The following is a 16,954-nucleotide window of genomic DNA, read 5'->3' as shown; positions in this document are numbered from 1 at the left end:
GGTTTGCATCCTCGCTTCCTTCATACTGCATAAAGATGCCTGAAAGGCCATGTATATATCAGCAAACAGAAGGAAGTTAAGGGTTTTTTTCCTCTGTTCTTACCCAAACATTTAAACTCATGACACATCCATCCTTGTAAATCTGGTGAATTTTAGGGGCAACTGAATTTTTTTGGACTCAACAATGCAAGTACCCAGCAGAAAAAGAACCCTAAACTTGTTTTAGTGCCCTTTCCTGTATGTAGGCATTTCTGTAAAAGGAAGCCAAATCACAACTGCTGCATTTTGTTGTGCTTGCACAACATAAGGCAATGGGGAATTGGGTCCTTTGTTTTTAAGCATGAGTTTAACTCGGATGACACTGAACTACTGAAAGAATCTGATTAACAGATATACTACATCAATTTCCTGTATTACAGGCTATTGAGTCCTTCATTCTAATTTTCTGCTTTTCTCTCACAGGGAAAAAAGAGTTTGATTTTTTTTATCATACCAAAGCTTGGCTTTTTTTACTTTATTTTTATTAAAGGCATCTTAACAATAATTTCATGAAAATGTTTCTAGTCTTTTGTCTATTGAAAGGAAGCAAAAGAAGATTTATTTAGCTAAATTTGCAGTCCCCTTTAACATAATACTAAGGCTTTGTGCTACAGTGGATTAAAGCAGCATCTGTTCTTCTCTGGAAACCTGGAGTCAAATCACAGCAGTGCAGTAAAGTTGCCATCTCTGTCTGTATCCTAACTAGAATCATCCTTCCTCCAAATAAAATTCAAACAAATTCCTGAAAGACACAAGAAGGGCTATGTAACTAAACTATTTATGTGTTAATAAGTCTTGCTAATAAAGCCTGCATTCAGTAACTATTTTTGCATAACAAAGAGGTATGAATTAAACAAAACCTGTATTTACACAAACTCTGACATAAAATGACAATATGCAGGATGCTAAAAATACGCTTCCAAATTCAGGGCCTGATTCTGCTGTTATAACTACTCAGCCTTCTCAGACAACAGAAATATAGAAGCAAACTTGGGATTATGAATTTGGCTTGTGGCCCATACTCTGTTTAAACATCAATGACATCTAAACAAAGCACAGTTAACAAAAACATCACACGAGCACACTTTCTCCCCAAGCCCGTGATTCACCTCTTCGTAATTCCAGTTGTTCCATTGATCAGGCAGTGTCTGGGTTAAGGGTCATCCTCATACATTTAATGTAACAAATAGAGCAATCAGGGCTCCATCTTGATTACAGTTTTTGAGGTCTCCTGCAGTTCTGTCATTAAATAAACTTAAAAAGCAATAATTGATTGACAGCTACTGTGATTAAAATATGCCTGGCTCTGAAATTAGTGATAAAATCACCATCAATTCTGACAGAAAAAGTACTATGTAAATGCTGCAAGAGCAAGAAAATTGCATCCTTAACATCCTTCATAAATTATGGTAAATCCTTGCAATGAAGAGGCACAATAGGTACAGCCACCCAGCTGATCTATATCCATGTATCATAATGGTCAGAGCAACAAAGTGGGTTCTTCCCCTTCAAATTGTGGCCCTTCACAGTTTTTTTTTTTTGAAAAAAATGCAAAATTAAAAAATACAGCAACTTGAACAATTTCCCTGCACCTGTCAGAATCATGCAGAAACTGCAAGCTGCATGGGTTTACAACAAAGAGAGTGCATTAGTTTGGATCTTGAGATTCTATGAAGGTCTACTGGATGATTTCCAGGACATCTTTATGGCATGAATATTTCCAAAATATAGCTGCTGTGGTATCAGGCTAGATCTAGTTTTACTCATTGAGAGCCACACAGCTGAGGCTATAAAGTTAAGGCAATGCAGTGTCTTGAATTTCAATTGGGACACCAAGCAGTAAGGAAAAGGAAAAGTTTTACTAGGAAAGCAGTCTCTCACTTCTCGCACTCTTGTTTTACCATGTTCTGCTAAAGACACCTGAAGTCTGAGTATCAATGGTGTTAAACATCAAGAAGCACAACTGCAGTTTGTGAGGAGATGTTAAATACCTGCAGGTAGCATCTCCACAAGCATTGGTTTTGGTTCAGGATGACGCCCTGCATCCACCAACAGAGGACTGGCTACTTTTAGGCCAGCTTTTATAATTCACAGCTACTTCATATTGGCCTCCAGGGCAAACACAGTTTGCAGGCATAATTAGAGTAATCACATAAGTGTACTAATCAGCTACACAGTTATGAGATCTTCCTCTTCAGAAAATTTGATCTCTGAATTGTCATCTTTACACTTCAGAGAAAACGTGACCAGTATAAAAATAAACTGTTGCTTCAAAGTAGTTATTTCACTGAAGTCCTAGCAGCTAACCTCTAGATCCTCAAAGGCATGAAATAATCCCAGCCTCCAAGTGATGGAAGTGATTCTCATGAAAAGTCAACATTTGGAAGAATACTTTCTATGGCCGCATGAATAGAAAAGCAATTCTCTTGAGAGAATTGGCATTCTGCAAATACAAAATGGTCACAGGGTGAGAAAAACCATGGAAGGCCACAGGGGCTGGCTATCCTAAGAAATCATGTCCCAGTTCTCAAGGGGAACATGCTGCCAACTGGAAGTGAGGGAACCGTCTCGAGCAAAGAAGGTCCACTTGCCCAGCAGTAACTCACTGTGTAAACTCCCAGCAACCTTCCAATACAGATTTGTAACAAGAACAAGTCTGTTACTGTTCAACTTGGTATCTGTACTTTTTAAGTGAAAAACTGCATTATTGGGCTTCCTTACCTACAAGTTGCAAATTATTCTACATAACTGAATTGCAAGTTTTTTATTAACAGCACCATATTATTAACTGCAGTTAACTGCACCCTGAACATTCTAAGGGGGCGAAGAAACAACCACACGCTGTTGATACACTGAGTGCTATAATTTTCACAGGTTAGCTCCAGATCTTGTACTACAGTTAATATCTTTTATGATAATGAATTATTTCAGATTAGCAGAAATAAGAAAAAAAATTGATAATAGAGGACTTCGCACACGAAATCCCAACACTGAGCACCTATTTAACTAAGAGAAAAAACCCAGCTGACTACTATAGAACAGTACTCTCGATATCTGCCATTTCAGGAACTAGAACAGGACATTGCTACAACAAAACAGATCTGGTACAAAAGTGGAAGTAAAATGGGAAATGGGTCATTGTATTCAGCATGGCTTAAGTTCTCCCAAAGGCCAGATAGATGTAATTAATTCTGTGTTTATATGAAGGATATCTGCCACAAGAATAGACACAGATACATGAAACCATCCAAACTAAGTACTCAGCAATTCCTCTTTTAACACACCAGGCAGAATAATCAAGTTTAACTGAAAGGAAGTGCATAGCAATGTGCAAATGGAGGAAAAACAGTCTGAAACAATGACTGAATAGCAGAACGTAACTGTGTGAATACAGGCAAATCTGTCACCAAAGTAACATCTACAAATTTCATTTTGAAGCAAGCCATCCAATGTAACTCGCATACACAAACATTCCAAATTCCACACAGGGAACTTGCAAGCTCAACTTTATTATTTTCCTTAAGCATAAAAATGGGCTTAAGCATTATTAAATGTGTGACTAAACTGTACTATAAAAAGTTTTTCTTAATCAAGAAACATTTTTCCTTTATTTTCCAGAAAAGACACTGTTGCATTCATATGTAGTTACGCTAAATCTAGTAATTTCCTCCTTTTATATTTTTCCACACATGCACACATCCAATTTAAACACATGCACACATCCAATTTAAGATACTGCCTAGCTTGATTTAAATTGATTATCTCTTTAAGAGTCAATCAGCTCAGAATTTCACTTAATTGCTCGGTGGACTAAACTTTCACACGCATTGGAGACAAACTTACTTAGCAAGCCCACTTACCGGAACAACTCTTTTAGTCTATCATAACCTACACGCGATACTGCACAAGACCAACTAGTTTGTACTTCTAGTTTTCAAAAGGTTCATGTAACAGAATGCTGCATGCTGTAATGTGATGCACGTTATTTTAGCAGTAAACAACATCGTAACAATAGAGACGGTACGTATGAAGGTAACGACTCCCATTTTCTGTTTATCTGCCGTCAGTTAATCGGTATCCCCACTTTAAAGGCCTTTGAACTTAATTTTTTATTTTTTTCGCTGAGGGCACGAGTCGCAAAGGATCATGTACCTACGCAGCGCCCGTGCGGTCAGGACAGCTTCCCAGGCCGGCAGCTCCAGGGCCAGGTGCCCCCGGTGGGTGACAGGACAGCCCGCGGCAGGACCCGCCGCCGTGACACGGCACGTGACCGCCCCGCACCGCGCCGCACCCGCCCCGCGCACGCACAGGTGTCCCGGCGGCCGCGCGCGCTGCCGGCCGCGTAACGGCCCCGCCTGCCACCGGCTACCGGCAGCGGACGGACGGGCCCGCGTCTGTACTACGCTTAAACGCTTGGGGTTTCAAACTTTTGTTCCTACGGGACCGGCGGCACCGCAGTTCTTCCCGCTCCCCGTCCCGGGCCCTCGGCTCCCGAGCACCGCCAAGCCGCGGCCGCCCGCGTTCACCCCCCTGCACCCCGCAAAGCGGGATCCCCGACCGCCAGCCGGGCCCCCCGCAGCTGGCAGTGGCTCCGGGCCGCCGCTCCCCCCGCCTACAGCTTCCCGCAACGCGACCGGCGAGGCCGGCAACGGCGGAACGGAGCCCTTTGTGTGACAGGACGGGGGCCCCGCCGAGCGGGACGCCCGGGGACGCCCCCGCCCCGCGCCCCTCGGGCTGGGCTTACCAGCTGTCAAGCTCCAGCTCCAGCAGCGACTGGGTCCTCTCCGCGCTGCAGTGCAGGCACCACATGGCTGGGCCGAAGTCGCAGGCGGGGAGCTGGGCGCCGCCACCATAGCCGCCCCTCGGCCGCCCCGCCCGCTCCCCTCAGCGGCCGCGCACGGCCCGGAGGGGAGGGGAGGAGGGGAGGGGAGGGGAGGGGAGGAGGGGAGGAGAGGGGGGGCGGGGGGGAGGGGGGGGCGGGGGGGGAGGGGGGGGCGGGGGGGAGGGGGGGCGGGGGGGGAGGGGGGGGCGGGGGGGAGGGGGGGCGGGGGGGGGAGGGGGGGCGGGGGGGGAGGGGGGGCGGGGGGGGGGGGGGGGCGCGCGCTCCCGCCCGCGCGCACGCGCGGAGGCCGGTTTCCCGGGGAACGCGAGGCGCCAGAGGCCGCGGCGGCCGCTTGACGGACCGGGCCGGGCCGGGCCGGGCCGCACCGCGCCGACCCGACCGCGCCGAGGTTCCGCCCCGGCCCTGGGAACCGGGAGCGCGGCGCACGCCCAGCCGGGGCCGGGACCCCCCTAATTCCCGCAAAGCGCCGAGCTGCGGCTCCCGGAGCCCCTCGGCAGGCAGGGAGAAGTTTTAAAGCAGACTTTGCCTTCAGAGCGAAGGCACCGGTCAGGCTGCATCCAGCTGTTTTCCCGCCCAACTCCTCTGCTCAAAATAAAATAAATACCCAATTATCTTTTGAATTACGTTCAGCGAAGAAGCGCAGCCAGCCGGGGGAGGCACCTGAGGGAGGGGGTGACGCTCCCCCGAGGCGGGGGTGGCTGCGCCTTGTTGAAGGCTTCTGGGAGACTCCCGGAGACATCCGTGGAAAGAGCAACGCGAAACAGCACAGCGAAAAATATTTCAGATGCACCAGAATAAGAAAGTGAAGCAAGAATTTAACTTGTAAAAAAACCCCACAACCCTGACTTGAGGCAATGACAGCAGCTGCGCTGGCGGCAAATATTCCATCTCTCTCCCCCTACGCTTACTCCCAGGCACACGACTAGGTGAGGAAATGGAGCAATTTTATCAACATCACACACATTCAAAACAACAGCATCTAAACTTCCCTGTTGTTGTTCTGAATATAAGCACAATAATCCAAATCCTATTAACTTCCATCAAACACCGGTTTTATATGTGTTGCACCAGTGTGAGACGGTTTGAGGTTTGCAATTGCAAGGCAGAATGTGAACCGGTGGCATGAAACACACAGAAGGCAAATACAGTACGTTAAGCACTGTAGAGGCCTGGCGACAGGAGAACAATTTTGGGAAGAGTGGTTGATTTATTATTTAAAAAAACCCAAACCTACCAGAATCAAGATTTCAGGAAAAAAAACAAAAACAAAACACAACTGAGTATTTAAAAAAAGAGTGTAATTACTATCCTTTGTTGCTCCACTGAAACCTGATCTAGAAAGCTCATGGATTTTGCTATACCATGTCCTCGGTGTTCTCACAGCATTTTTAAATGGGAATGGAAAGAAATCTCCAAATACATGGTAGCTCAATGGTAAAGCTAGTTCTGGCAAGCAAGAATTCCTCACTAGAATTAAAAAATAATAATAAAAAATCCCAACAAAAAAAGCCCACAACGCACCAACTGAATTTCATCATTGCAGTATTTGACACATGAATAACAATCCTTCCTATTTTTTTTCAAGCAGATTCACCATGCAGTGATTAAAGTACTGCAAGAAATCAAGTCTAAACAGAGTTAATTGTAACTCAGTAATTCCTAAACGAAAACCATCTCATCTCCTAGAATACCGTAAAAGGTGCTTTAAATTACATATACGCCTCTTATGTAGAAACCACATACCTGCAAATGAGAACATTGAATTTATATAATTTTCTTACACACAAGAACATTTTACACAAATGTTTTAACAAAAAAGCTGCTGCTTCACGATGCTGCCCTGGTCTTTCTCCCCCAAAGCCTAGTAAAGAGAAGGGTTTGCAGTGTATCTGAAAGGTTAACCCAAGTGCTGAAGAACTAAGGAGTCAGCCAGTCCCAGAACTCCTTGTCCCCAGGGATCACCACCTTATCGGCTCTCTGCTCCTGGTCAAAACAGAGTCCGAGTTCCCCCGCCCATCTAAACCGCAAATAATTTTGAAGAGTATTTGCTAAGTCATAGTTTCTTTGGTAGACGCTTCTTCCAGCAATTTTAGCTTTACAGGTCAAAAGAACAGCTGAAATTGAACTGTAAAACCAGTAGATAAATAGTGCTACCTACAGGTACAAAAGAATTAGTGTTTCAAAAAAATAGTAAGGCCCATATGATTAATATCCTGTAATAATGCAAGGAAGCAAGACAAGTTTCAGCTTTTGGGTTTCCTGTTGCATGGAACTGTCAAAACATCTTGCCTTCCAAATTAAGTTTCCTTTCATCAAAATAAGCATCAAGTCTATGTAAGCTGGGCAAACTGTCTAACCACAGACACTCCTTGTCTTCATTTAGATGCCAAGGCACTGGAGAAGGGGAAGCTAATTAAGAAAACACGAGCCATTCCTGGGTGGGGGGGAGTTGGTAAGTTTACTACTAAAGGCTTCATTCATAATGCACAATATTTAGTGCAATTTCGTGTAGAGACGGAGCAACTTGCACTGTATTTTTTTAGGAATGAAAATACTCCAGCACATCAAAGCAGCACTGGCTGATCTCTGAAGTCTGGGAAAACTCAGAAGTTTAGACAGAAACTAAAAATGTTGCTCAAACGAATCAGGTACGAGAAAGAGCACAATGAAAGGCCCAGCTGTGCCCTTGTGCTGTATATACAACATACCTCTTATTTACAATACATGCCATGAGAGCTGATCACATCTTCCTGGATGATAAAAAGAATCAAAGCAACTTTACTTAAACCCAATTAAACATTTGGATCAAGTGTGCATTTTGCATAGTTTCCTAAGGAAGCATTAGGCATAGATTCCGATGAGCCTGGGTTTAACTAGCTTTCAGTGAAACTCAAATACGTCCAGGAAGGACACACCTACACTGACTGTTTTGATAGTAATGTCACTGCAAGCCTATAACCAGAGACTATTTACACCGCAGCGCCTACTTTCAACATCCAATGGTTACCCAGACAGTCTTCCCTGCAGAAGTTCTGGCATAGACAACAATCCTGCATTTTTCTGGTCCTGACTCAATGCCCTCCTGCATGAAGCTTCATCTCTACTTGTAAACAGAGACAAACCCAAAGCAGACATAAGCAGTCCACAGAAGTCAACTGCTCCTTTGGAAACCAGTTTCCATTTAGAAACCAAGCGCAGACGGTTTCAGTGTGGGCTGTGAAGGTGGATATGTACTAGGAAGGGTGGATTCTCAAGAAGCTCTGACCTCCAAAGCAGTCAGAATTTTCTGAAGAACGTGCTTTCCTGAACCCGCTTCAAACAGAACCTTCCTCTGGCAGGCATGAACGCGCTAGGTAAGCAGCCAACCAGGCAATACTGGCAGGTCCCACTTCAAATACTACCTGGATAATTGTTACAGCTCCCCCTACCCCCCCAATATCAAGTATCCAGAATTCTCAATTTTGTTTCAACAATTCTGCTACAAAGTTTTTATAAAATCACTTCATGTTTTCAGTAAGTTTTCAGACCCCTAAGTAAAGATTAAATGCCACAATTATTTACATTTTTAAGATCTCTCATGTTTTCCAATGAAGAAAATTAAACACAGAAAACCAAATTCTTGCTGCACTATGCAGATGGCATTGTGGTTTCCAAGTCAAGGCAGCCTGATGCAATTATTTTTGGAGAGACTTCTCATTTATGTTTCAGCATTCCAGAACCATCTTCATTGAACCATAATCCATAGCACACAATCCAGCCTCCCTCAGGTAACTGGCAGTGATTTTTCATAGACATCTAGGTTTGATATTTTCGGACAATTTTTTTGGTGGCGCATAGCTACACTTTTGTGCTATCCTGACTACATAGGTGCAGTGCTTATGCTCTATGCCAAACATATGGAGGTGACGTTTCAGGCCTTAGGAGATGGGCAAGAGAGGCTCTTCGAACAACACAGAGCCAACGTGGGTGTCTACACCACTTTATTTATCTGCCCTTTGTATAGGAAGCTTTGGCAGAACCAGTAGGACATATAGAGGCTACATATGCTGCTGTTCTCCCACTGCTATTTTGACACCTGACTAGCATTAAAGCTGCCACCAAGACACTGTAGAAATATGTAGCACAAAGTAAGGAAATAGTAATTTTTTGTGTCTTTGTATCCTTAATTCCTGGCAATTTGTTGGAGCACAACTAACAGTAAACACAGAGTTACCTTTCCTCCACTGCAAAAAAGATCAATTTGACTTAAGAAAAAATGAAGGCACTAGGAAATCTCTGTGCAAGAGGATGCAAAACAAAGCTTTCAAACGCTGAAGTTAGGCTCACTGGATCAGCCCGGAATTTGAGGTAAATAATTCTGAAGCAAGCAGGCTGGCTGAGCATGGGTAGAGCTTACTGCTGACAGCCAGCTCATTCACTGCAGCTGTGAGTGTGTCCACTTTATACCACCGTAGCTTTCAGCCAGCGTGCCCAGCAAATACGACTGACATACTTACAGGCTCCAATTTTGTTAGTGTTACCATGTTTAACATTTCTCAGCACTGAATGTTAAGACTATCCAATCTTCCCTGTGAAAGTTAACTGTATTTTATTTGCAATGCAGGAATATAATTAAAGCTTAGATTAAGCACAACACTGAAATTTTGGTTTATCCCATAATTTATATAAATCACTGTTATTTAATGTGTTAATAGCTAAGATAAAGTTTATAAACCCCCAGAGTTCAACAAACACGATTTGTAATTATGAGCACACAGCAATTTGTATAACATGCCATCTAAATCTACAGTAATTATGACCCTGCTTAAGGGTAATTCCTAACTTAATCACATTTAATACACCATTATTTCCAAGATCTAAAAGGCTGAAACAGGCATTTGTCTCGCATTTTGCTTGAATAAAAGCAAAGGGTTACCCAGAAAAGAAATGGAAGAAACTACTAGGAAGTCATTTTCTTCCTGCAGAGTATAAATACAGCCACACAGCACTGTACAATAAAATGCATAAACGAATAAAAATACGTGTCTTTCCTCTCACAGTGGGCTTTGGGGGGATATTAATCCAATTCATCCCTTGAAAAAAATACACTAACCCATACAGATCCTGAACCTCCTCCCTCCCATGATGAATTCTCTGCTTCTCATGCTCTCCCCTCCACCCATGCTTACCTGTATACCTAACGAAAACTAAATGTTCATTAAAAAAATATTGGGATATATCAGTTTCAAGGACATTCAGCATGATGCACTTTCACAGTATCCTCTTTTGGTGCATGATAAGAATTATCAACAAACAGTAATTGATTCTCTTAACTGTATATAACACAGTATACTGTGATAATTTTCCCACATGACCTGGAATTACATAGGAATTCTCAAATATGTATAAATAGGAATTCTTTACAAGCTACATGTTACTGTACTTATCCCAGTTTTGTGTCTTGTGTCCCCCCCCCCAAAAAAAAAACCCAACAAACAAAACCCAACCAACCAACAAACGAAACAACCCACCCAAAACCGGATTTATCATCTTCTTTCATACACATTTCTTCATTTCCTACGGCTGCATACTTGTTCAATTTATTTTTTTCACGCTGATATACAAAAATAAGCATTAAAACAATAGCTACAACTTCAGGTCATTTTTTGAAGCTGAACTTACAAAGCCTTTAAATAAACACATCTGGGAAAAGGCTTTATGTTGTTGGTTGCTATGGAGAAGGCAAAACAACAAATCTTTGTAGTCATTTTACTCTCCTAAGAACAGACCCAAAGCCTATTTAAGGCAAAGGAAATCTTCACTGACTTCAAGGGTTTGTCAACTTGAAACTGTACTTTTCAACTACCTATTTCAACCCCCCCACCACCTTTACAAAATATAAAATAGCATTATCACCACGTGAAGCATAGGCATATCAAAGCACAAAGACTATAAACCATTGCAGAAGAAAATGAGATTAACCTTTCACAGTCACCTTGCAGATCAGCGCGAGAACTAAAAATGAAACAGATCTACATGTTCTGCTTCTTTATCCTCTCTCCTAAGACAAGACACTTAGCTCCACAGAAGGAGAAAAGAAAAGGGTCTGTTATTAGCCCCTCAGAAGAAAACTTGCCAGTGGAAGGCTGTGCTCTGCACCAAACTCTCCTTAGCCCTGGCTAAAAGATTTGGGTAAGAGGCCTGATTTTTGGCAAAAAAGGAAATTCCACAACGATACCAATGTTTCAGAACACTAAGATACACTGCTTTATCCAGTGTGGAAGCATGCAAACCAGACAACCCTGTAAAACTGTAGCAAGTTGTAACACACATAAGCAAAATCTCAGCAATGAGAAAAACAATACATGAAGAGGGTTCAGTCTACAGTCTGAAGAGCCTACAGTCAAACCATTAGACCAAAGCCAGGATTCCTGCCTCAAAATTCTTTGCTGTCAATACTCTACCTGGTTTTGTCCCTCAAAGTCAGTAGTTGATCCTACAAACTGTAGTTTTGGGTTTTCTTTGTGTTTTTTGTTTTTTGATCCTACAAAAGTAGTTGATCCTCACCTGGGTGGGGAACTATTGTACTCTATATTAATTAGGTGCACTACAGCACTGACGGACTATTTACATCCACAGGAACAGCCCCGGAAAAAGTAACGTTAGGCAGAGCTTTTATTTAGTACAGTAGCTGGGTGTTTCTCCCATGGAACTCTGGCACACTGGTCAACGCTGCTTCTGAGCTGATGTTTTCATCCTCTCTGGTCCTGTCTCTGCTCCCCACAGCGCAGCTTCACAGCAAGATGGTTTCAACTTCCCACAGAACTCATCACTTACTAGGTAATGACATTTCATTATACTACTATCAAGACATTTGAAATTTCTCTTGACAGATCCATAGGCACGTGGAACAACTTCTTCTGTGCCAATACCATACACCCTCCCTTTCAAAAAAAATTTAGTAGGGGGCTTTCATCAGCCATCAACATTGCCATGATTCACCCCAGTGGTGGAAGCAAACCTGAGGAGCTGCAACCAGCGCTGAGCCGCGGTTCTTCAAGAGACAACATTTTCTTCTTACAAATCTGTGGACAGAGGGATAGCGGATGCTTGGAAATCCCCCAGAGAAAGCACAGAGGCTGACAAGGAGCCAGAGAGCCCCTTTAGAAAGGAGTTCATCGGCAAGCCAAGGCAGCCACTCTATTATTGCCAGAAATTGTAGAGCAAAATGCAGTAAATAGGAAACCTTTAACCTGCATTCTTGGGGGCAATAAAAGCAGGACTCTGGTCCGCGAGTACAAGATGACTGCAATCGCAAGTTTGCTGATACATTATACATACAAGAGAGTGAAACACGTACTAGAGCGGCTCCTTCGTTTTCCTCACGTGGAGGGCCATGTTCTCCGATGAATCCAGAGTTCCCACAACTTGGGACTCACCCGAGCATCTGCAACACCGAGTCACCAGGTTCCAGCATTCCACTCACTGTGCGTGCGGTGCTATTACAAGGGTTGTAGGCACTACCTCCACGTGGCTCAAGATTGAGAAACTCAGGATGTAAGGAATAGATCCTCATTTTCTGGAAGAGCAAACCTCACACAGCGGAAGTCTGTTTCCAGACTGCAATTTCATCATAAGAAAGGAATGAAAAGGTAAAGTAATTCTCCTTTACCACAGACGGTGCAGATTCGCCGTCAGATTAAGCTAATACTGCCACAGAAAGAAGCGGCTTTACCTTCCTCTGACCTCTGCGCCTTCCCCACCCCCTGGCAGGTGCCTGTGTTCACCTCCGTGTTTCACCCTGCATCGGGCAGAGACAACTGACCAGGCTGCACCCTGCGTAGCGCTCAGTAAGACCCACGGAGCATGTACGCAAGGTGCAAGAGAAAAGCAAAGCAAAAGATCCCTTTCACTCTTTACCTCTAGGTGTTGTCTCCAAACGGGGCTAGAATGGAATGATCACTATGATTTGGGAGTTTTTAATATTCCAAAGTACCACTGTTAGAAAGCCACGAGAAAAATCCACTGACACCAGAAGATACTCCATATACCGCCTATGCAGTAGTTGTCCGTGAATAAAATATCTTTAAACGAAGCTGGACAGAACATGAACATTGAGGTGATACATATAACGCAGGTAGCCAATACACCATGTATTAATGCTCTTGAAACACCCTGTGTAAAATAACTGAAACCGAACCATCCTTTAAAAATACGCTATACCAGAAGGTTCCCCACAGCCTCCTCTTTTTTTTTTTTTTTTCTGCTTTCATTTTATGACAGTAATAATGTGCTTTCTGCAAAATGCATTTCTTTGGGATTAACAGACAGCTGCGATTAACAATGCTTAGTTATGCTTCACGTCATCAACATCTCAAAAGCTTTCAATCCCCAAGAGCAGCATAGATTTGTTGGCTTGGTATCTAATTTTTTTTCCCCACTTGATCGATTCACAAATTTAGGAAGATGAGTGAGCTTCTGCGTGCACATGGGGTTTTGTGCACACACTGAAGTCAATTAGAAAAATACATGACTGATTTTAACATGGTTTTACTACTATTTTCTAATTCTGGAAAATACAGAATTGTGTTTCTTTGAACAAAAATGGGAAAGAATTACAAACCCCAGAAACAGGGACTAAAAGCTTGAGAAAGTCATTGCTTGTCAATATTAAATAGCTGAACATTGCTGATTTCTGTGCTGTATACAACTGTCTTTCTACCAGCATTTGTGGCATCTGGCTCAGTATAATGTGCTACATGGAGAATCATGCAGAAGTACATATTTTCCATTACTTGTCTTTCTGCAAGTGCCATTCTAAACCCGGCAATTTTTCTACTTGAAGCTCAGATTGTATTACAGTTCTTTATTTTGATAGCAACCACTAAGTTTAAAATGACAAGCATCACTGAAATGTCTCATATATAATTACAAAAACAGAAAAAAAAAAAAGGACCGAAATCCACTATTAAGGTAGAGATCACTTTTTCACTGACTGCATATTTAAACAAATGAGTAAGAAGAAAGTTATAAGGATGGTCTTATTATTGACCTAATAAAGTTTGATTTAAAGGTATTTTATGAAAGTATTTTCACAGCTTCTGTATTAGTGCATGACTCTGCAGTACACCAATTTTTAATTCAGGAAGGATACATATCTGCATTCAAGTTTTGTCAAATCCATCTGCATGGAGATGCACTGTATCACTCAGATAGAAGAACTGGTTCAAATGCACAAATATTTACAGACACAGCCCTTCTTTTTGGCAGTTCCGTGTCCCTCTGATGATACCGCAAGCAACCGTGCCAGTTCTGTAAAGTCCCTTTCCACAAAATCCTGCGAAGGCCTCCTGCTTACAGTTTTATGTGTAAGGCAAAGGGCAATCACCAAGAAAAAACACAACAAACCCACATTCCCCAGCAACGATCACAGAGCAAAATGCATTACTGTGCTAAGGCATATATATATATATATATATATACACACACACATAACGCAGGAAACAGCTGTGGCACTGATAACACCACTATGGGTGCGAACAAAGTCTGAGCCTCCGCTAACTGACTCAAGCCCATGAACTAGATTCATTAACCATAAAAATTCAACCCTAGCTTAAGTTACTCAAATACTGACTTTTCCCACGGTAACCTTTACAGCCAATAGAAACTTTGAATGGTGTTTTGAGCCAGATATAAACAAAAAAGAGGAGAGGAAGCAATAAACACACACCTTAGAGAGCTGCTCCACACTAAGATGGAATGAAGAGCATTCAAAAAAGGAATATTTTTGTTCCACAGTTTCCTTCACCGGAGCCGGGAAGGCAGCACAGCTGCTGTATGGAGTATGGAGAACTCTCAGAAAAAAGGCTGGGCAGCCCCGGCCGTTTTCACAGGGAGACAGAACACCTCTGCCTGCCCGCCGAGCACCAGCTCCGAGCTCGGCCAAGCGCTGAGCAGGGCAGTGCCCAGGCAGGGCACGTCGCTACCGGCGCTCCCCATCCTGCTGGCTGCACCGCGCAGCCCCCGGCCCGCTCCACAGTCCCACACGTGAAGCACCCCTGCCGTACACCCCTCGCTACGCTGGAAAACAAAGGGGCAGGATGTGAAAGAGTGGGATAATGTTATGCTCCCTTTGCAGACATGAAACAAGAGGGAAATGATCAGAAAACATCAGATCTAAATGACAATACCGGATTTTACATGCAATCCATCAGGGATTCAAAGGCAGGGGGTTTTATTACCAGAGTGATAAATATTTGTTCCATTATGCTCATCCACAGATTTCTCTCTCATATATTGTCCCTTCGTCTGCCATGCTGAGTGTGCCAGCACGGAACTCAACCACGCAGCTACCAGCATCTGGACAAGCACATCCCTCCTAATTACCTTCTGCATAATACCGGCCTACACAGGTATGTTAAGGTAAAAAATGATCAGGAAAATTCCTCTTTGAAACTCTTCAGTGCAGAAAACTAATTACATTTGCTAATACTTTAAGTGAAAGAAGAAACGCGTGTTCCACTGTTAGATCCACAGGGAATGCCCGGAGACAGCCCCTGTGACACAGGACTCTATTTAAAAGGCTTACATGGGATTTGCCTTAAACCTCCATAAGGCACCATTAGCAAAACACCAACAGAAGAAGCAATTTGCATATGACTATGCCCAGCACATATTTGTTCATAGACGAACAGGAAATATTCTGTTTTCCTTTGGAAAAGCGTAACTCCTGAAGTTCACGTCTTGCACAAGGGTTATATTTTGGCACAACTGCGTGCAGACTAAAGAGGCAGTGGGAAGACATCAGGGTGCGAAGTTCCCATCTTTTAAAATTATTATTTACTGCAGTCCTTGTTTTGAATTTATATAAAAAAAGAAGAAAAAATACACACACACACGCTTTGCATGAAAAACCCCAGTAGCTGCTCAGCGGAGAACAGACTGATTTCACAGAAGGGCGCACACCGCCACTGGCACAACCCACCCACCCCCCCCCCCCCCCCCCCCCCTTGCAGCAGCCTCCACCTCTCCCAAGGAAAATCCCCACAGAAGACCAACAGCCACTTGCCCCACAAGGGGAGTAATAAGGGACCTATACCATAAACCAAAGCGTATTTTAAATCACTGAACAAAAAACCAAACAAAAAAAAATCACCTTTTTGTCACTCATAACAAGGTCATTTTGCAATACATGACACTACTGAAGGCACTTTTAACTTCTGATTGACTTCTTGCCCTGTCACAGAAAACATTTAATAAATTCTCATCTAAAACTTAAGACAAAAAGAAGAAAATGAAAATCCATTACGCTAATTAATTACACAGTTTAGTTAAGGGTAGGCACACTTTCAAATGCAAACAGTTGACTTACAGTAAGAACCACCCCCCTGTGCCTCAGGAAAAGCTGCTAGCCAATCTGGAAGTAATCTGAAATGTAAATTAGCTTTCTTTACCACCATAAAATGGCCTTCCCCCCCCCCCCCCCTCTAATCTAGGTAACCACACTGCAAACTGCTGTAACTTGGCAAACAAAAATGACCCGGAGGCCATAAAAGAGACGAGGAATGTATTACAAATGGGTGATCTTTGGCACTCGCCAAAAGATTATTCAGTGCATCAATTTATATCAATGTTACTTATCTTCATTAATGTGGAGGAAACATACCCCGGACTCAAAGGGACTCCAATTTCTCCTCCTCAGCTCAGCACACACAGGACTGCGAGAGCACCAGCAATTTAATCCATTTGTAGCCTTTCATGTTAACTGACTAGAGAGATTTCCTCCCTCTGAGGGCAGGATTTCTCCTGGTGTGCTGGAGGCTCTGTTTCTCAAGAATCCAGAAAACTAAATCACAAGAAATATTTTCTTTTGTCGATGAGATTGCGCAGTGGTAACAAGGCAGAGCATGGCCAGTTACCTGCAGCTGGTATAGGTGTAGCGGGGCAAAGGACAAGGGATGCTGATCCCGTCAGTGTTCTATGGAAACCTGACCGTGGCTTTCCGATCTAATGAGCCTGATAGGTAGTGAAAGCACAAATGAAGATGAAATAGGCTATTTCATAGACTGATAGTCATCTGGAGCCCTCAGGTTT

The 16,954-nt window shown here is 43.3% G+C and overlaps 1 protein-coding gene across 8 annotated transcripts in view; it reads right to left on the bottom strand.

Moving 5' to 3' along the window:
* The window catches only part of IQSEC1 (IQ motif and Sec7 domain ArfGEF 1), a 351,634-nt gene that overhangs the window by 62,972 nt on the left and 271,708 nt on the right, over positions 1–16,954 (bottom strand). For 2 of the 8 annotated variants that reach the window (XM_040593157.1, XM_040593158.1), the window contains exon 1: positions 4,784–4,950. The exons of the other annotated variants lie outside the window; for them this stretch is intronic. In XM_040593157.1, coding sequence (XP_040449091.1) covers positions 4,784–4,848 — 65 coding nt within the window. In that variant the 5' untranslated portion in view covers positions 4,849–4,950. Of the gene's footprint in view, positions 1–4,783; positions 4,951–16,954 lie in introns of those variants that run through there. 8 annotated transcript variants of the gene reach the window in all.

This window comes from Falco naumanni, chromosome 4 (genome assembly GCF_017639655.2).
Source record: "Falco naumanni isolate bFalNau1 chromosome 4, bFalNau1.pat, whole genome shotgun sequence".
Classification (NCBI taxonomy): Eukaryota; Metazoa; Chordata; class Aves; order Falconiformes; family Falconidae; genus Falco; species Falco naumanni.
This window is presented reverse-complemented; position numbering and strand designations above follow the sequence as displayed.